The 20551-nt window shown below is 37.0% G+C and overlaps 2 protein-coding genes across 3 annotated transcripts in view; both read right to left on the bottom strand.

Annotated features, from left to right (window-relative positions):
* Window positions 1–1084: 1084 nt before the first annotated feature.
* On the bottom strand, window positions 1085–13490 carry agxt2 (alanine--glyoxylate aminotransferase 2). Its single transcript, XM_087792425.1, has 14 exons — window positions 13345–13490; window positions 11740–11828; window positions 11495–11685; window positions 11309–11432; window positions 11139–11233; window positions 9453–9546; window positions 9250–9343; window positions 8007–8107; window positions 7860–7952; window positions 7653–7785; window positions 5681–5769; window positions 3356–3505; window positions 2173–2271; window positions 1085–2086 (listed from the first exon to the last, which is right to left on the bottom strand). Exons 1-14 carry the CDS (start codon window positions 13424–13426, stop codon window positions 1985–1987), a joined length of 1536 nt encoding a protein of 511 aa, XP_087648551.1. The 5' UTR covers window positions 13427–13490; the 3' UTR covers window positions 1085–1984.
* Window positions 13491–14236: 746 nt separating this feature from the next.
* Window positions 14237–20551, bottom strand: part of prlra (prolactin receptor a) — a 16100-nt gene continuing 9785 nt past the window's right edge. For both annotated transcript variants that reach the window (XM_087792424.1, XM_087792423.1), the window contains exons 4-9: window positions 20175–20344; window positions 19753–19919; window positions 19467–19608; window positions 17175–17271; window positions 15699–15768; window positions 14237–15621 (exon numbers count right to left, since the gene is read on the bottom strand). In XM_087792424.1, coding sequence (XP_087648550.1) covers window positions 14764–15621; window positions 15699–15768; window positions 17175–17271; window positions 19467–19608; window positions 19753–19919; window positions 20175–20344 — 1504 coding nt within the window. In that variant the 3' untranslated portion in view covers window positions 14237–14763. The remainder of the gene's footprint in view (window positions 15622–15698; window positions 15769–17174; window positions 17272–19466; window positions 19609–19752; window positions 19920–20174; window positions 20345–20551) is intronic.

Raw genomic sequence — 20551 nt, 5'->3', positions numbered from 1 at the left:
TGAGAAATACCAAAAAGGTGATAAAAACCATGTTATTCTCTGCTCTGTGAGGTAAAAAATGTCAAAAGTAGAGACTTGGCTACAGAAAGAAATGCATCATTAACCAGTACAGTTAAAAAAAAAAAAACAACAGCTGCTCATCGTGTGTTTTCTTCACTTGTTATTAAGGAAAGATTATCTTTCAGTTACAAGAACTAGTGAATACTTTCCATTTCTCGAGCCAAACATAAACAGTGTTCAAACCACTGACTTACTTCACGGCCTCAGATGTTCTTCATCCGCAGCTGTAAAACTCAAACTCTTGACAGGATTGTAAACTCCTCTTCATGGAGGCCATTTTTTTGGTCGCTTGGCAGCCGATAAATATTTAGATAAGGCCCGACGTTAATGGCTCTTTTCAGCAGCTCAAGCATGCACCACGATGTGGTGGGTACGAGAGACGTCATGAACCTTCATGAAGCTTAGTGAACCTTCGCAAAACCCTGGTTATGAAGAAATGTTATCGTTGTGTGTGGAGTCTGTGTAATGTCTTTGACGGACGGAGAAGGAATCTAGAGACGTCTCGCTGGAGTGAAAGCAAACAAAACATCCAAGGGAAACATTCAGGAGCATCTGTTTATGTTAGGATTAACCAGGCCAAAAATTAAAAAAAGGTGATCTCCACAATAATAATATGATAAAATATATTGATGTATCTTGGTTTCTGTGCTGAGCAAGAAAATAATTAAACACGAAGATAATGCTGTGTTTAAACCGATACTTGATATTAAATATTAAAGTGTATGAGGGTTTATTTTGAAGTATATCAGTGTCATCAGAATATTGAAGGTTTTAATTTAATACATCTTTATTTTTATTTTAATACAACTTAAATCTGGAAAAAATTAATTTTCTTTATTGAAGTGATTTGTTTTTTTTAAGCATCAAATTATTATTATTATTTTTAAATACATAATAGAAGTCATTTTAAAATGGTTCAATTTTTATATATATATATTTTTTTTTTAATTTAATTGAAAAGGCTATAAATGAAAAAATATTGGATTCAGAAAATTTTCGTTTGACTACTGGAGCTTGATTATTATTGAGAAAAAATGAAAATAAAATATTTGCCACTTTTCAATATACAAAATATTAAATTAAATTACTTAAAAAAAGTTTTTTTTTGCTTTAAATACAACAAAAAAAACAACAACAATAAAAAATAGCAACAAAAAACTAATTCAGCCAATAATATTTCGATAGCACTGAGGTATGCAGGAAGCGCTGGTGACGGAAATGCTCAACTAGGCGTTAACAAATACAAAATAAAAGCATATTTTATTACTTCCTTCTGGTCTTAACAGCTAGTATCTATATCCTTATATTGAAACTGGGCCCTAAAAAATGTCCTTTATTCGATTTGTGATTGTGAGGGTTTTAACAAAGACGTCTTTCTGTATTTTATAAAATAGATATATTTTATTTTGAAAATGTGTGTTTTTCTTATCAGATTGAATCAAAATTAAAAGTAGGTACAAAAAAAATAGAAATATTGTCAGGACGGGTGTATATAAATCTCTAGTCCAGAGTTTATTATCTATAATCAATATATATAATTTCCCACCTGTCCTCGACTCCCCTCTAGTGGTGATATACATAACTTCATAGGCTGTATATCACCACTAGAGGGTGGTCGAGGACAGTGGAAAAATGAACTCAATCGCCTAAAAAACGCAGCAGAAGAAGTGCTTTGATTCAAGACTCATTCATTGGTTTGTCGGGTTTTCTCATATAATATATGATTTATAATAAATTATACTTGTATAGATTCTTCTCAAGATTGTACAGCATTGTTTCTTCGACAAATTAAAATAAACAATCATGAGTTTTCAATAAAGTCTTCTCTTGACTCAAATGTTTCATTGTTGAATTGTCTCAGCTTGGACGGTTCCTCGGGTCTTAAACTTAAAAAACAACTAATGGCAGTTTCACTGTTTCAGGTTCACATCCTCGCCACGTGGTTCTGAAGACTCTTGTTAAAAACCGCCAGAAAGAAGTCAGCGTCTTCCTTCGTCACACACATGGGAGGCTTGATCCTGAAGGTCTGAAACAAACACAGGGTTCACTTGAATCATAGTAGATTTTTATAATCCGAGTAAACAATGTTTTTAAGATGAAACTATTCTTCACCTGTCCATAGATGCCTCCCTTCCCGATGAGGATGCCCATGTCTTTGATATCTTCAAATATGTCGGCCATGGCGTGAGGAGGAAGAGGTTCTCTGCTCGCCTGTGGAACCACAAAGTAAAGATTCGAGGTTTCAGTTCAACTAAATGACTTCTTAGATCAACAACGTGTTCAGAAGAGAAGTAGTGAAGCAGTGTCATTATCTTCAGAGTCCACTAGATGGCGTCTCTGCACTATATTAATTTGTTTTGAACACCTGTTCTAATGAAACAACCTTTTTTCAACTGATGGAATCATCAGAATATGACATTGAAGTATTTATGTCAATTAAGGGAAAAAAACATACAAAGGAAATTATTAAAAACAATATACTACTACTACTTCTTATACTACCACTACTACTTGTTATTCTACTGCTACTACTACTACTACTACTTATTATACTACTGATACTACTACTACTCCTATACTACTACTACAGCTACTTGTTATACTACTGCAACTTCAACTACTTCTTATACTACTATTACTACTTCTTATACTACTGCTACAACTACTACTACTTGTTATACTACCACTGCTACTACTACTACTTATTATACTACTGCTACTACTACTTCTCCTATACTACTACTACTACTACTACTACTTAGTATACTACTGCTACTACTACTGCTACTAGTACTACAACTACTGCTACTACTATTATTTATTATACTACTGCTACTGCTACTGCACTGCTACTTATTATACTAATACTACTGCTACTACTTCTTATACTAATACTACTGCTACTATTACTACTTATTATACTCCTGCTACTACTACTGCTACTGCTACTACTACTACTACTGCTACTACTACTACTACTACTACTACTACTACTGCTACTACTACTACTTCTTATACTAATACTACTGCTACTATTACTACTACTACTACTACTACTAATACTACTGCTAATAATTTTGTTAATAATACTGCTACTGCTACTGCTAATAATTTTGTTAATAATACTGCTACTGCTAATAATAATACTAATAGAAAACACAAGAATAACATGATCATTCCTGATCACTAAAACACAATCTAGTTGTTACTACATGTTTTCTCAGAAACACATTTGATGGTTTTAGTTTCTTAGTAACTTATCTGGTCTTTGTCGACGTGTTGCACAACAGCTCACCTTGTCTTTGACCATTTCTATCCCGATCTGCAGGCCTTTTCCACGAACGTCTCCAATGATCTCGTACTTGTCTCGGAGCTTGGCCAGCTCGGTCATGAAGTACGTTCCCACCTCCAGGCTGTTCTGCTGCAGACCCTCGCCTTCAATCGTCTGAGTGACAAAAGTTCATGACGATCATCTGGAGTTCACACTTTCATAATAAGATTTATTATCATTTTATTCTACAATATGGTTCCCCCCGTCCGTCATTACATTACGACCACCTCAACCGTGGAACGTTTTCAGCCGACGGTGCCCAGTAAGTGCTTTGATGAAATAAACCAGCAAACCAGTCGAGCTTCAACCTCCATTTAACTAATTGATGACCCAGGATGCAACTTTGCTTGAGCACACCTATGTTCTTATTTAGGGGTCAGGACGACCCCACAGAGGAGCCTTCTGTCCTTGTTGACCACATTACGATTGATCACCGAGCGTAGATCAACTAGAAAAACACTCAGAGAGTAAAAACCTGGGGTCTAAAAATCTGTTCATTTTGTTCCCAAATTGTTGCCATTTAAAAATAATCCAATATTTTATAACTATTTTTATATAATCTTTAGAATCATGTATCCTTTTCTAGCGTTTGAAATCTGATTCTTAATCAAAATTTAGATGTATTAAATTGAAACGCAGGTGGCAGTCATGACAGAATCTTTAATATATATATATATATATATATATATATATATATATATATATATTGGATCCAGTAGCTAATACAGCAAAAGTACCATTTTCGGTCCATCTTCCTATGTGATAATCTGCGCAAACTTAAACATTTTTCAAGTAAACAAAACTATCAACGACAATGATTTATTATACCACACAATAAAAACGCTTTTATTTAAATAAAAACTTTATTTTCCAATCGTACCATTCGATCTGATCGTTTGTCACTTCCTAGTCTGGGACGACGCCACTGATTGGCTCATATGTGTTTCACGGAAAATCATTAATATGTGACTTTACTACATAATACAAACCTACAAGTGACTAACGGGGATATCGAAATAAATAGCTTCTCTAATTATAAGAAGGTAATTGGTTCATTACTCATAAGTTTAAAAAGTGGTGTTGGACAGGGTTCAGCCAATCAGAGGCGTCGCCACATAGAGTCGGACACATCATGTTGGGGTGAAAGTTATGTGTGTCTTTTTGTTAATATAAATGTTTTATGTTGGTACAAAGTGTTCTCCAAACAGTTGAAGTTTCTTTCTCTTAAAAAAAAAGGTTTTAGAAAGTTTTCATTTGCAACCTGTGATGTCATCATGTAGGAAGAGCCCGATAGAAATAGTAGAAACTAGTGGTGATCTGATGAAGCTTTATGAAACAGTGTCATGTTGTTCAGAGGTCAGTAGGGGGTGCCATCATTTTAAAAATGATGTTTCATTAGAACAGTTGTTCAAAACATAAGGAAAATAGTGCAGAGAAGCCATCTAGTGGACTCTGTACATAATGACACTGTTTCATGAAGCTTCATCAACACATCACTACCATCTAGTGGACTCTGTACATAATGACACTGTTTCATGAAGCTTCATCAACACATCACTACCATCTAGTGGACTCTGTACATAATGACACTGTTTCATGAAGCTTCATCAACACATCACTACCATCTAGTGGACTCTGAAGATAATGACACTGTTTCATGAAGCTTCATCAACACATCACTACCATCTAGTGGACTCTGTACATAATGACACTGCTTCATGAAGCTTCATCAACACATCACTACCATCTAGTGGACTCTGAAGATAATGACACTGTTTCATGAAGCTTCATCAACACATCACTACCATCTAGTGGACTCTGAAGATAATCACACTGTTTCATGAAGCTTCATCAACACATCACTACCATCTAGTGGACTCTGTACATAATGACACTGCTTCATGAAGCGTCATCAACACATCACTACCATCTAGTGGACTCTGAACATAATGACACTGCTTCATGAAGCGTCATCAACACATCACTACCATCTAGTGGACTCTGTACATAATGACACTGCTTCATGAAGCTTCATCAACACATCACTACCATCTAGTGGACTCTGTACATAATGACACTGCTTCATGAAGCGTCATCAACACATCACTACCATCTAGTGGACTCTGAACATAATGACACTGTTTCATGAAGCGTCATCAGACCAGAGGGAAAAATAAAAAATAAAACCTGGGTAGATGATTATGTTCTGATTACGTTGATTCTGATGTTAACTGATATAATCAGAGTGTAAAACAGTTTTTCACCAAAAATAAAAAGATCAATTCTTACATCAAGCACTGACGAAGCCACGGCACAGGCGACTGGGTTTCCTCCGAACGTATTGAAGTGAACGCCTTTGCCAAACGAAGCTGCAATTTCTGTAGGAAAAAAATAAAAAAACAAACAAATATAATCAATTAATGTTCCATTTCAGGGGGTCCAACCCCACCTCCCACCCCACACACGCCTATAGCCCATGACCTCTGACCCCTTTTTGCAAAACAAAGCAAATGCATTAAATTAGAAACATAATTTTATTTTTATTCACTTTTCCACATGTATTATTTATTTAACATTTGTACAATCAAGGCCATTTTGCTGTAAATCAAGACTTAATTTTTTGCCTTTTTTTAATAAATATATTTTAGCCACCCTCTAGATCTAAGCTTTTTTAGCAGCTTCATCTTCCATGGCACGGATGTTGCTCCTTTCAACTTTTGCCCGACTTTTCCACATCGAGCTAACTGGTTAGCTACTTGCTACTTAGCAACAGGTGCAAACAGCTGGGATGACACAGGAAGTGACATCATCACAGGAGGTGTTTTTTATTTACAATCGGGAACCTGAGAATCTGGAGAACGTGGGAGTTTTGTGTTGCATCTTCAGGGCAAATGATTCTTAAAAATGTTTTTTTATTTACTCTAACATATATTAAATCCAATTCTTCCCTTTCCCTAGTTGTATGACGCCCTCTTAGCGCCCCCTAGTGGCCTCCACTTTGAAAACCTTTGTTCTAGATCACTTTACCATCATTTGATATAAGGTGGAATCAGAGTTTTCTTGCTTTGTAAGGATTGTAGGTTTTCAATAACATAGTGAAGGAAACGACAGAAGCAAGACAATAACTTTGATTATGTTAAAAGTTGATACATTGTTTTATTGCAGATTTCTTCAGTCTTTTTCTTTAGATACACTGTATCAAGCTGCCGTCAGGAACAACAAACTTCCCTTGTTATATAACGGAGCAGCAGCTAAGCTTCAACACAAGCACAGAACTTAGTGGGAGGCTCTCATTTCCTCACCCACCTTACTTACGGTGCCAACAAAACAATGAACTCAAATGAAGCCTTTCTTAAACACTGCTCTGTACTTTATATGCTCTACTTAAAATTTGACGTCTACGTTGCCATGTCGAAAATCATTAATGGGTGTCATAGGTTGGCTGGGCGGCAAAGCATTAGGGTAGCTTATGTTCAGTTCGCCGTTGCCGATCTGGTTGTTGAGAGGGATGGCGGCTCATATGCAATGTTGAGTTTGCAAAGTTACGTTTTCAAGTAGATGTTGTTAAATAATTGTTGTTCATTTATAGGAGTGAGAAATTCAATGGTCACTAGTTCTTAGATTTCATTGATGGCGTCAGCATTTTCAGACTAAATCCCCGAAATAAAGTCAAGTAAAACTATCTGACCCGATAAAAGTTAAGCATCCAATGTAGTTCTGCTACATTTTATCTTCATTTAATTGTAGATATTTGACACAAAATAAGTGTGTTTTACGACTTGATTATGCTTTGAAATGTCTCTGAACGGCACTCGTCAGTAAGTGAACTGATCAAACATTGTTAAAGTCCATTAAAAAGCATAAGACCTTGAGAACAGAGCAGATTAAACATGAACAACAACATTAGAAATGCTTGGATTCAAACTCTGATTTAGATTCTTTATTTTTCATTGATGCGAAAACTCTCACAACTTGTGGACTTTCAACCAAAGATCTGTCACTTTCAGCTCCCGGAACCATTTCCAGTTTTTATTTAATCAACTCTACGCTCTCTGATCTATGGATGAAATGGAAACATATTTCAAAAGAGCTTTTATCGAGAAAAAAAAAATCCAGATTCATTATCATAAACTACAATTGAACGGTTGTTTCTGGTAATTTTTCAGTGTTTTGAAAAGTTTATTTTCTTAAATAAATTCAATAAAGTTTCATGTCTATTTGGGTCAGGGTTCCGGGTTAATCACGGATTCAAGTAGCTCACCTGGAGTTGTGACCACAGCCCCCATCGGGAAGCCGTTACCGATGCCCTTCGCCATTGTGACCACATCAGGGACGACGTCATGTCCTTGAAACCCCCAGAAATGACTCCCGGTGCGTCCGAAACCAGTTTGAACCTGATGGGAAGAAATCAGGTCACATTCTTTTTCCTGCTTTAACTCCCAACATCTCATCTGAACTGGAATCCCACCTCGTCCGCGATGCAAACCCCTCCTCTGTCCCGGACCAGGCCGTAGGCCTCCTTGAGGAAGTTCTTGGGGTACTGCACGGCTCCATTGACTCCCTGAGCAGAAGTTCACCTCAGCGTCCAGTGGGATCTCTTTTGAGAACGACTGACCTGGATGGGTTCCGCGAAGAACGCGGCGATGCGACTCGGAACACTCGTGGCAAACGTTTCCTTCAGCTGAGAGATGTACTGTTCGTTGGCCGCGCAGGAACCTACACAAGATATACTTTCAAAGACTCTTCATATCTGAGGAATGAAGTCGGTCACGTCTAGTTATTCAGGGAAAAAATTCACTCATCTTGGGACTTTGTGTTGCTGTGGATTCTTGGTCAAACGTGGACGTCAAAAGAGGTGAATGATCGACAAATGTGAACTTTGAACTGTAAACACTTCTTCTACAATTTTTACTATCATGATTTACACCAAAGAGACTAGGGGGATGGCCTGTCAAAATAAAAGCTCATTTGAACTTACTTGAAATCTCAAACTGATGTTTTACAATGAAGGAAAAAAAAATCTAATGTAAAGTACATTTTTATGTTTTGTGTTGTTCTAGCATAGATTAGAAGTATATATTTTTCACTTGTGATCTGTTGATGAAGCTTCATGAAACAGTGTCATGTTTTTCAGAGGTCAGTAGGTGGCGCCATCAGTTTAAAAATGATGTTTCATTAGAACAGTTATTCAAAACAAAGGAAAATAGTGCAGAGACGCCATCTAGTGGACTCTGAAGATAATGACACTGTTTCATGAAGCTTCATCAGAACATCACTACTAATAACCATGTTATTATTTATATAAACAGTGATTATAAGGCATTATAAACAGTTGTAATATAGTTATAAGCAAAGCACTCATATAATGTATTATCTGTATATATAAAGTATATAATTGCTGACGATAAAAATGTTTTAAAGTGCGTTATGATTATTCTTTTAAAGCATAATGATCCAATTTCTTTGTATTACATTCATATTATTTAATTTTTATATTCTGAAAATATATTTTGTATTGACAAATTAAACGTTTTTGTGTTTATAATTGCAGTTACAAAGTGCTTAAATTTCATTATAATGCTTTGTATTTATATTGTTTTAGAGCGTTAATAATAAAATAATTTAGTTTATTAATAAGGCACCGTTCAAAGCACACAAGGACACCGTAAACACAGATTTAAAAACTACAGTGAAAAAGTCAAGAGTAGGACATGAGTTATAACAGTTAACCCGCATGACAGGAGAGAGTAAATGACTAACTAGAGCGTGTTGGTTTTTTTTTGAGTGTGTGTGTGTGTGTGTGAGTGTGTGTGTGTGTGTGTGTGTGTGTGTGTGTGTGTGAGTGTGTGTGTGTGTACCTTGAGCGCAGTTACATTCTCGGATGGTCTGGACCGGAGAGTCTCTACAGTGACTCCCCCCCCACAGACCTCTGAACACGTCCGGACACATGGTCTGTAGAGTGGATAGAAACCCAGTCAGGACAGTCCACGTGTCCCCCCGGCTCTACTTTTAATAACCCTGAGGCAGGACAGCATGAGGATAGAAAACAAAAACAACGTACATTTGTGCAGCCCATGCCGTTAGCCACGGGGTACTTGTACGAGGCGTTCGAGGTCAGGCCCATCGTCTGTGGACTTCCTCCGTGATACGAGCCCCTGGAGGACCAAACATATCAAAGTATATCAGTGCCATGTTGTAACCATATTATAAGGTTGGATATAACATTTCGATTGTTGAAACTTTGATTTTACATTGAAAACATGTTTTTAATGTTTTTTGAAATATTTTATTCAATTATTTCTATATTGAAAGTTTTTTTTTTATTTTTTATGAATTATTGGATTCAATAATTTGTCAGTAGAAAAGTTGCGTGTTTGTTTTTTTTACACAGAGTTTGATATTCTTATTACAATAGTTCAAATATAAAGGTGTAAATGTTAAATGTGAATATTTAAATTTAATTTAATTAAATTGCATTTTTTACTTACTCAAAATGTTTCTTTTTTTTTTCATACATAGAGTTTGATATTCTAATTCCAATGATTAAAATACAAATATAAAACATTCAATATTATTCATTTGGTTTAAATGTTAAAGGTGAATATTTAAATTTAATTTCAATAAATAGCATTTTTATTTTCTCAAATTTTGTATTTATTTTTTTACACAGTGTTTGATATTCTAATAACAATATTTCAAATATAAATATTCAAAATTCAATATTTTTCATTTGTAGCCTTTTAAACAAAAAACAATGATATAAGTCGTCACATGAATGTCTGTGCGTCACATGATTGGCTGAATAATAGCTCACCTTCAAGCTTACACCAGAAGAAAAACAATCCAATAAATTTGAATTATGAAGATGAATTATTACGATGAATGAAACACAATAAAATAAGAGACATTACATTAAGTAAATACCTCAATAACTGTATAAAGAAAGTAGAAAAACCTAAAATAACTATGTAAAATCTTCATTCCAAGCGCTGGGTGTGAACAATAAACTTTTTGAAAATAATTGAAGTACTCGACCAGTAGAGCTTTCCAGGCTTGTGACAGTATAGAAGTTCAAAAATACATACATTCAATCATTTCTAGTAATTCGTGGACACAAAATACTGATTCAAATGAGTATTTTGTGTCCACAAATGTAATCCTTTCATGTCCATGGCTTCATAAGAAATGCTTGAGTTCTTTCCCTTTTTTAAGACTTTTATTTCTTACAGAACCAAATATTTACTATAAAGTTAATTTATGTTTTTGTATTTGTTTTCTTAGATTTTTATTATGTGATCAGTTACAATGTTATAACTATTGTTTCTGATGTTATTTATGTTGCTGTGTATTTAAATAATGTTCTTTTGCTTTATTTCTTTCTTTTTTTACTCTAGAATCTTTTTTAGATTTAAAGCACAAAGGTTTGTCACTGCGTGTCAACAATCCCGGAAGTCTCCAACTCCAAGGGACTCTTTGTATAAACAAAGCTGGGTCGTGATCACAGCTGGCTGGAGGAGGAGTGAATCCATTCTTACGTCATAATGGACTGCGCTCTCGTAACCTCTCGTTCGCCCTCATTACAGACGGACTTTATAAAGTAATAAGTTCAAAACATGGTCATAATGATGGACTTACTGCATCTTGGAGAGGAAGACGTCATCATATCAAACATGTGAGTCAGGAGGGTTTTCACATTAGTTGACCTTTAAGAACATCTTGGTTTAAGATAATTAAACAAATTCTGTACCTGAACGTGATGATGTCAAAATTCCCCGTGTGAAGTCGAGCCATTAGCATCGCGAGATCGTTAGCTTCTGATCCACTGTTGGTCAAATAAATCACCTGGAGGCAAAATTAAAAAAAAAGACACGCCTTAAAGTCACACCAAACAGAAATAGTTTGTAGTGAAACAACGACCTTGAGTGGATCAGGCAGATACGAGGCTAGTTTCTCACAGTACTCGTGCAGAGCAGGATAGACGTAGATGTTGGTGGTGTGCCAGAGCTTCTTCAGCTGCTGCTCCGCTGCTTTCGTTACTTTTCTGTGGCGTCAACGTGAAGATCAGTTCATGAGACGACACCGTTTTCTAAACAAAGCTCTTACGGGTGACAGTGACCCACACTGACGGTGGCCACGCCAGCAAACAGATCCAGATATCTCCTCCCGTCCACGTCCCACAACCACTGCATGTGTCCCTGATGGATGAACACGGGCTTCTTGTAGTAGGTGACCTTCATGGTCATGGGGTTGCAGTTGAGTTTGCGGATCTCCAGCATCCGCTCTTTGGACATTCCCTGATGGGACACCAGTGTTAAAGTCTTCAAAATGGTTCTGGTGAGAGTTTGTACCTGATATTGCTCTGGCGTGAAGTTGCATGGTGGCATCTGGGGAGAGTCTGAAGGGAGGCTGTTGAATGATGCTTTCTGACACAACGCACCTGAAATATAAGGGAAACTAATAAGGAAACAATGTTATGTCTAAACATAGTCAAACTCATGACATGTGGCCCAAAATCGGCCTGCCAAGTCATTTTATGTGGTCTATTTTGCAAAAGATCGAAGTACATTAATGTTAATTTTGATATCGTGACCTACGATGATGATAGTGTTTAACCCTTGTGTTGTCTCTGGTTCAAGATGAACGGAGACAACACAAGGGATACCACAAACACACTTGTTTTTCGTGCCTTCGGGTCATCTTGACCCAGAAACAACACAAGGGATACCACAAATACATTTGTTTTCGGGGCATCGTGTCATCTTGATCAAGGGACAACAAAAGGGATACCACAAATACATTTGTTTTCAGGCCTTCGTGTAATTTTGACCCAGAGACTACACAAGGGATACCGCAAACACATTCGCCCCTTGTCAAATTGTCTATAAAGTTGTGTATATACAGTTTAATTATGTATGACAGCTCTCCTCTTGGTTCATTTTTGCATTAATGAATGTATTCTTATCACATTAATAAATAATGCGTTTGTCTGTTTACTTTTTGATTGACAAACAAGTTTCCTTTGCAGTTACATTGCAGTGTAAAAAAAAGGTTTACTCTCGTCAACCATGTTTGTTTTAGATTGTATATAATTACTCACATAAAAAGATGCAGTAAGTTCCTCATCATGACCATGTTCTGAACGTATTACCTTGTAAAGTTGCTCTGAAATCTGGGCAAACAAGAGGTTACGAGGGCGGAGTCCATTATGATGTAATAACGGCTTCACTCCTCCTCCAGCCAGCTGTAATCACGGCCCGCTTTGTTTATACAATGAGTCCCTTGTAGGTGGAGACTTCCGGGATTGATGACGCGAGGTGACAAACCTCCACGTTTGACCAATCACAGCAGAGTGGGTGTGGTTATGGTCAGCAAGATTTATTATCTCCAAAAAAATAACTCGTACTATTTATATATATATATATATACTGTATATATATAGATTAATTTGTTTAACTTGTTTAATGAATTATTATCTAATTAATTATACTTAAGTTTAATAGTAGTATTAATTCATAAAAGTAAATAGTTAGAAGTATTTTTATTTAATGTAAAGCCAAGAACATGAACGAAACCAATAGATCATTTTACTTTATTATTTTTCTTCTTGTTCACCTTTAAGCTCGTAATTTAAAAAAATAAAACGATTTTTTGTTTTGTTTTAAATCCCAAAAGCTGAAACGGTGAGTTCAGGTCCCTTTATTGTGATGCGTTCAGGAGCTCAACTGAAAAACAATATTTTCGGAATTGGCCATTTTTAACTCCAACCATAGGTGGTGATGGTTTTCAAAGTAAAATAACAATTAATATAAACCCACCAAAAATAACGAAATGTCTACAATTCAAGTAAAAGATCGAGACGGTATACATCATTGTGATATTAATATTCAGGTTCCTGTTCAAACAAAGTGTTAAAAGTCACTTTATTATCTTCTAACTCAGAATGTTGAACTCACCCGCTGACCAGTGGAACTTGACCTGCGACCTGCACGAGGCTCCGACGAACCGAGCATTAACCGCGGACACTAGTCTGTACATGTTTGACCTTCACGACGGTGTCCAGCATGCACGAGTCTATGCTGACCACTTCTGCGAACTTTAAACTTTTTCTCTTCAAGTTTTCTCTAACGTAAAGTCGGGAAAATGGTCAACCAATCAGGTGCCGTTACGTCACGCGTCGTCTGCGCATGACTATGCACCGTGAGATTTAAAAATATAAATATATATCAAAATTATATTGTAGATAAACAATAATACTTTAGATTATCCACACACACTTGCATTAGGTAAATTTACGATAAATAATTTAGATTTATTTACTCGTTTAATATTTCGCAAATTTAAACGATCAGAAATTAATATATTTATTTTTTAATTTAGCAAGTTAACAGTTGGCGCAAGTTTTCCAATGTTCCTATAACGCAAACTAAATACATTAAAAATAATAATACTAACAAAAATACAATGTTGCTGGTCCCTAATCAAACGTTCGAATTTCTCTTTAACCTATTATAGATGTATTTCATTATTAACTGATCGATTTTGTATACTTTAATAATAATGTGAAAGGAAAATAAGTGATTATTTGTGTATCACTCCTGCAAATCTTTTGCATTTTCAAGAAGATTGTATTTGTTTAAGATATGACATGAATGATAAGAGATTATAAATATTCCTTCGATCATTTCTACGTTAATTTAACTGTAGATAGACTCATAAGTGAAATAGGTAATTGAATGCAGGATTTACTACTGAACAGAAAAACATGGTCGTTCACATTTTTCATTTATTACAAAAAATAATCATTGAGGTTCTTCACGGAAAGCATCACGTGTTTAAAGCATCACAATAAAATGATCACGTGGCTTATTTTAAATGCACCCAAATTCCCTAAATGTCTTTTTAAAACTATTGAATTATCTCTTATCATTTAATCTCTTTCTCCCTTTTAATACAAATGTTGTATATCTTGTTACATCAATTTCGTTAAGTGTCGATAATAACAACCGTGTCAAGCAATAAGACGTACACACATAGAATAGAATTTCAACACATATATATACAAATTATATACATGTTATTTACAGCATATCATTTTCAATTAGAAACAAAAAAAAAGTCTTATATATATTATTAACAGGATTAATAAGGCTAAACTGTATCTTACAGTAGTAACAAAATCAATTGCATGATTATCACATTATTATTATCAGTCAAAATAGAGTTCATTCCCATCACTTAATTTAAATGATCCAAACACATAGAATTTGTAAGGAGATGAAAACATGAACAAGATCAAAAGATGAAACAGCAGGACTAGTAATCCAAAGTTTGTGTTTTAAGGAATCGTCAGTGTCATCATTTTAAAAAAAGCTCTATAAGTGAAGAGGTTGGAACAAAGTTGCTGTATCGACATAACCACTGGCTGTCAGTCCCTTGTCTGATGTTTCATCCGGCGACGATGAAACGTCCTTCAAATGAGTCTGGAGAAGCAGAACATCTCCACCATCCCCTCGCTTCACTTTGCTGTAGTCCTTCTCCGCGGCCTCTAGAGGGCACTGTCTGTCCCGCTCCACAGGCTGGAGCAGCACCATGTTCCTGTCGTTGACCCTCTGGACCTCCACGTAGGGTTCCGCGGGGAGATCCTTGTGACGGATCCTCGAAATGTCGGCGTCACTCCAGGTCTGATGGAGGGTCTGAGCCGGTTTGGAGCAGAACTCCCAGTATTCCCGACCCTCCTGGGTGCTCTGACAGACCAGGGTGGGGATGGAGGAGCTGGGCTGCAACAAGCTGTCGGAGAAGAAGTTCTGTCCGGACAGTTCCATCGCGCTCGTCTTCTGAAAGGGAGCGAAGACCGACGGCCACGTTTTCACCCTTCCGCTCGACATGTCGGGACTGTCGGCGCCGTCGTTGGAGAAGTCGTTCTCCTCCCAGTCTTTCCTCGTCTCTCGTCCTCTAATCCCTTCATCCCGGTTGATCTCCCTCTTGGTCTGCTCGCACTTGTCCATCAGCAGGGTGTGGCTGTCGCAGCTGCCGTGACCCGAGTCGCTGTCGGACGCCAGGTCGTCGGACTTGACCAGGCCTCCGCGGAGATGCTTGCGCTCGTCCAGCATGGACTCCTGTTCCTCGGGCGAGAACACCTCCAGGTACTCCACCACCAGCTCGTCGTAGCTGGACAGCGTGGTCGGGGGGAAGTTGCAGACCACCAGGGCGCTGAAGTCAGAGTCTCCGTCCTGGAATCAAAACACCAACAATGACTCTCGAAGTCTTGGACGGTGGATCTGATCTGCCGAGCAGGAACTTTATTTACCTTCAGTAGATGTTTATCGAAGCCTTTGATTTTAGGACCAGGAACCGGCGGCAGAAAGAAGTCCCTCAGACTTCACATGCAAGAAAGAAAAGAGAAAGACTCGTCAGCAACATTTTATCAAAATTAAAATCAAAATACAATGACAAATTATTTAAACGTTAGCAATTCAAGAAGATTCATCCATTCATCCATTTTTCGGCCACTGTTTCACTTTTGGGGGTTGTGGAGAAAATATATAATTTAATGACAGATAAATTCAAAGTGTATGAAAGTATATTAATGACATCAGAATATTGAATGGTTGAATTAAAAAAATTGAAATGTTAAAACTGTAAATTTTTCTTAATTGAAATTTGTTTTTTAAGCATTGAATTGTTTTATAAATTGTTGAATCAAATAATATCTTTGTTAAAAGGTTAAATTTGCCGAAACCAAACCCTCGAAATTTCCATAACCCAAACCCTAACCCCAACTCTCTCTTTGCGCTTGATGGATCTACTGACTCCTTTAAGAAACATCTTAAGACGTTTCTATTTGTTCAGGCTTTCCCTTGATTTTCTGGAACTCCCGTTGTGTTATCAGTTTTATCTTTACCTTTAAAGTATATACTTTATTGAATATTGTTTTGATTGTTTAAGCGCTTTGTGACTTACTTACTTACTTACATATTCAAAGTTACATTTTGTTTGTAAAATAATAACATTTAAAAATGGAGTATTTGAACTTTTAGCCAATCATTCAACGGAGAATCATGTACCAGTTGTGTATTGTCTGGTGGCATCATTGTCACATTCTTATATTGAATTGAAAAGGCTACAAATTTATTTTCTGTGTGGAGTTAGTATGTTCTCCCCATGTTGTGTTGGTTTACTCTGGCACTCTGGTTTCCTCCCACAGTCCAAAAACATACAGAGGTTGATTGAGAACTGGTGGAAATTGAGGTATGAGTGTGTGTGTGAATGGTTGTCTGTCTGTCTGTTTGTGTGTCCTGTGACAGGCTGGTGTCCTGTCCAGGGTGTCCCCCGCCTATCGCCCATAGAATCTGGGATAGACTCCACCCCCATGCGACCCCCATAAGGGATTAAGCGGCATAGAAAATAAACAAATATACTATCAAACCACCTCCTACATTTTTTTTAGATTTAATTAAAATATTGGGGGGGGGAAATATAATTTCAATATCAAAATACATGTATTTATTAGTACTGTCAATGGATTTAAAACTTATAAGATTTATTTGTGAACAGGCTGTGTCGAAAAAGATAAATGCATAACAAAGTACTTTAATTGGTCATTTAATATGTTTTATTTTATTTCAAGGACGAACAAGTTAATAATAATCATAATAATTGCGTTATCAATTTTAAGCAGCAGGTTATAAATACAGTGGAAAATTACAATTAAAAACCAAGAAAACATCATATTATATTAATATAAATAACCGTCAACACTGAATGAACAGAATGAATGTTTTACCTGTTGCTGTTCATGTGCAGGAAACAAGTGAAGATGAAGAAGATAAAAGCCGAAAAGATGATAATCAGGATCCACATGGATCTCTCCCTCTGAGCATCTGTAAATGTAAGACAACAGTCATGAGGAGCCATTAACCAAACATCAGCTAAACCTCAGGGTGTTACACTTTAAACATGCTTTGGGTCGGTCATGGTATTCTAGTGCTGGAAAATAAATCAAGTTCCCTAATGTGTCCACCAGGATGCTTTTGAGGTGGAATAACAGTCTGTGTTTATGTGGAGTTTAGTCAGCTATCTGTGCTCCTCAGCATATCACATCAATGACGCTGATGTTGACCTTGAGCTGAGACTTGTTGGCTCCATCTAAAGATCATATTGTTTAATGTTTGCTTTGAAAATTGCTTTCATTCTAATAGTCGTCCTTATTTTTTATATACTTGAGGAGGAAATACATGAGGAGGAAATACATGAGGAGGTAATACATGAAGAGGGAATACATGACTGGTAATACATGAAGAGGTAATACATGAGGAGAGAATACATGATTGGTAATACATGAAGAGGTAATACATGAGGAATGAATACATGGGGATGTAATACATGAGGAGAAAATACTTGAGGATGAAATACATGAGGAGGAAATACTTGAGGAGGTAATACATGAGGAGTAAATACATGTGGAGGAAATATTTGAGGATGAAATACATGAAGAGGTAATACATGAGGAGGAAATACTTGAGGATGAAATACTTGAGGAGGTAACACATGAGGAGGTAATACATGAGGAGGTAATACATGAGGAGGAAATACTTGAGGAGGTAATACATGAGGAGGAAATACTTGAGGATGAAATACTTGAGGAGGAAATACTCGAGGACGTAATACATGAGGAGGTAATACATGAGGAGGAAATACTTGAGGATGAAATACTTGAGGAGGAAATACTCGAGGAGGTAATACATGAGGAGGTAATACATGAGGATGTAATACATGAGGAGGAAATACTTGAGGAGGAAAACATGAGGAGGAAATACATGAATAGGTAATACATGAGGTAATACATGAGGAGGAATACATGAGGAGGAAATAAATAAGTAGGTAACACATGAAGAGGTAATACATGAGGAGGGAATCCAAAATGAGGTAATACATGAGGAGGAAATACATGAATAGGTAATACATGAGGAGGTAATACATGAGGTGGAAATACTTGAGGATGAAATACTTGAGGAGGAAATACTCGAGGAGGTAATACATGAGGAGGTAATACATGAGGATGTAATACATGAGGAGGAAATACTTGAGGAGGAAAACATGAGGAGGAAATACATGAATAGGTAATACATGAGGTAATACATGAGGAGGAATACATTAGTGGTAATACATGAGGAGGAAATAAATAAGTAGGTAACACATGAAGAGGTAATACATGAGGAGGAAATACAAAATGAGGTAATACATGAGGAGGAAATACTTGAGGATGAAATACATGAGGAGGTAATACATGAGGAGGAAATACTTGAGGATGAAATACTTGAGGAGGAAATACTCGAGGAGGTAATACATGAGGATGTAATACATGAGGAGGAAATACTTTAGGAGGAAAACATGAGGAGGAAATACATGAATAGGTAATACATGAGGAGGTAATACATGAGGAGGAAATACTTGAGGATGAAATACTTGAGGAGGAAATACTCGAGGAGGTAATACATGAGGAGGTAATACATGAGGATGTAATACATGAGGAGGAAATACTTGAGGAGGAAAACATGAGGAGGAAATACATGAATAGGTAATACATGAGGTAATACATGAGGAGGAATACATTAGTGGTAATACATGAGGAGGAAATAAATAAGTAGGTAACACATGAGGAGGTAATACATGAGGAGGTAATACATGAGGAGGCAATACATGAGGAGGAAATACAAAAGGAGGTAATACATGAAGAGCTAATACATGAAGAGGTAATACATGAGGAGGAAATATATATATATATACTTTAATTATGTACCCATGTACATAGGTAAACTTTTTTTTTTGCCATTGGTGTCTCATTTTCCATCACCTTTTTATAACCTAGTTGTGTCACTCCTGGCGTTCCGTAGAAGTGGGTATTTGATTATGCCTTTAGGGATTTTTATTTATTTAACTCATTGACTTTTTGGAAAATACTGGCACCTGTGATTCTATTGCTTGTGTCAGATCAACCTAATGATGTAAACATATGACTTCACATATATAAAGCATTACACGTAAATGTACAAATGAATCGATTATAGAGTCTTACATTCAGGAAAGCTGACGCTGGAGGCGGCGCTCCACTCGCTCCAGAACCCGTGGTCGGGTTTGCAGCGCACCTGCACCAGGTACTTGCCACCTGATCGTAGGCTGAATATATTGAAGGTCTTCTGCTGGCCTGCCGAGTGCATCTGTAAACACATGGAGTTGACATCACAAAAGTGGACTCTAGCACACCACGTGACACACAATAAAAGTGTGTTTTATGTCGACACACTAAATGAAACGCTACGTCTGATTTAGTAGCAAATATAACAACATTTTAAAATAAATACCTCCCAGTCGGTTTCGTCCTCCAGCTTGATGCGTATCTCATACATGAGCGTGATCCATCCCGAGCGAGTGTCCGCCTTCTGAGGCGGTTCCCATGACACCCTGAGGAAAGGCCAGCTCTTGTCCTCCATTATAGATGATGACACCTTCTCCGGTGGATTGGGCTGCACTGTTGAATAAAGAGGAGCATGTAAGCATTATCTCCAAACACATCCCTCACCAGACCATAGGATCATGATAATCTTGTTCGTCATGAAACATTCATACCTTCTTATATAACAATAATACAGATCAGCACGGATACATATTTCATAGCAAACTAGATGAACGTAGAGGAGAATAAAATGTCACTATTCGTCTCTCCACGCTCTGGAGAACGAATTCCTCGGGTCGTGGTGACGGAAGAACGTTGTTGGTTCCTCACCGATGTAGACCACGTCGATGTCCACGGGGTCTGAGAAGGTGCTCCCCAGAGCGTTGGTGGCCACGACGGTGATGTTGTAGTTGATCCAGATGGACGTGTCCTTCTTGTTGAAGAAGCAGGAGAACTCGCCTGCCGTGCGGTAGTCCGGGCACTCGTAGACTTTATCCGAGCTGGAAGACGAAGAAGGGTAGTTGTTACTTTAGTGTACTTAGATATATTGAATATCAGAGGAACATGTCGTTTTTATTCCTGTGAGTCTCACACGACTGGATAGAACTGGAAGAACATATTTGAAAATGTTAAAGATCGACTATCACTCATCATGACCATGTTTTGAACCTATTACTTTATAAAGTTGCTCTGAAATCTGGGCGAAC

The sequence above is a fragment of the Callionymus lyra genome, chromosome 5, assembly GCF_982586985.1.
Source record: "Callionymus lyra chromosome 5, fCalLyr1.hap1.1, whole genome shotgun sequence".
NCBI classification, from domain to species: Eukaryota; Metazoa; Chordata; class Actinopteri; order Syngnathiformes; family Callionymidae; genus Callionymus; species Callionymus lyra.
The sequence above is the reverse complement of the archived record's forward strand: the minus strand, read 5'-3'. Positions and strand labels throughout refer to the sequence as shown.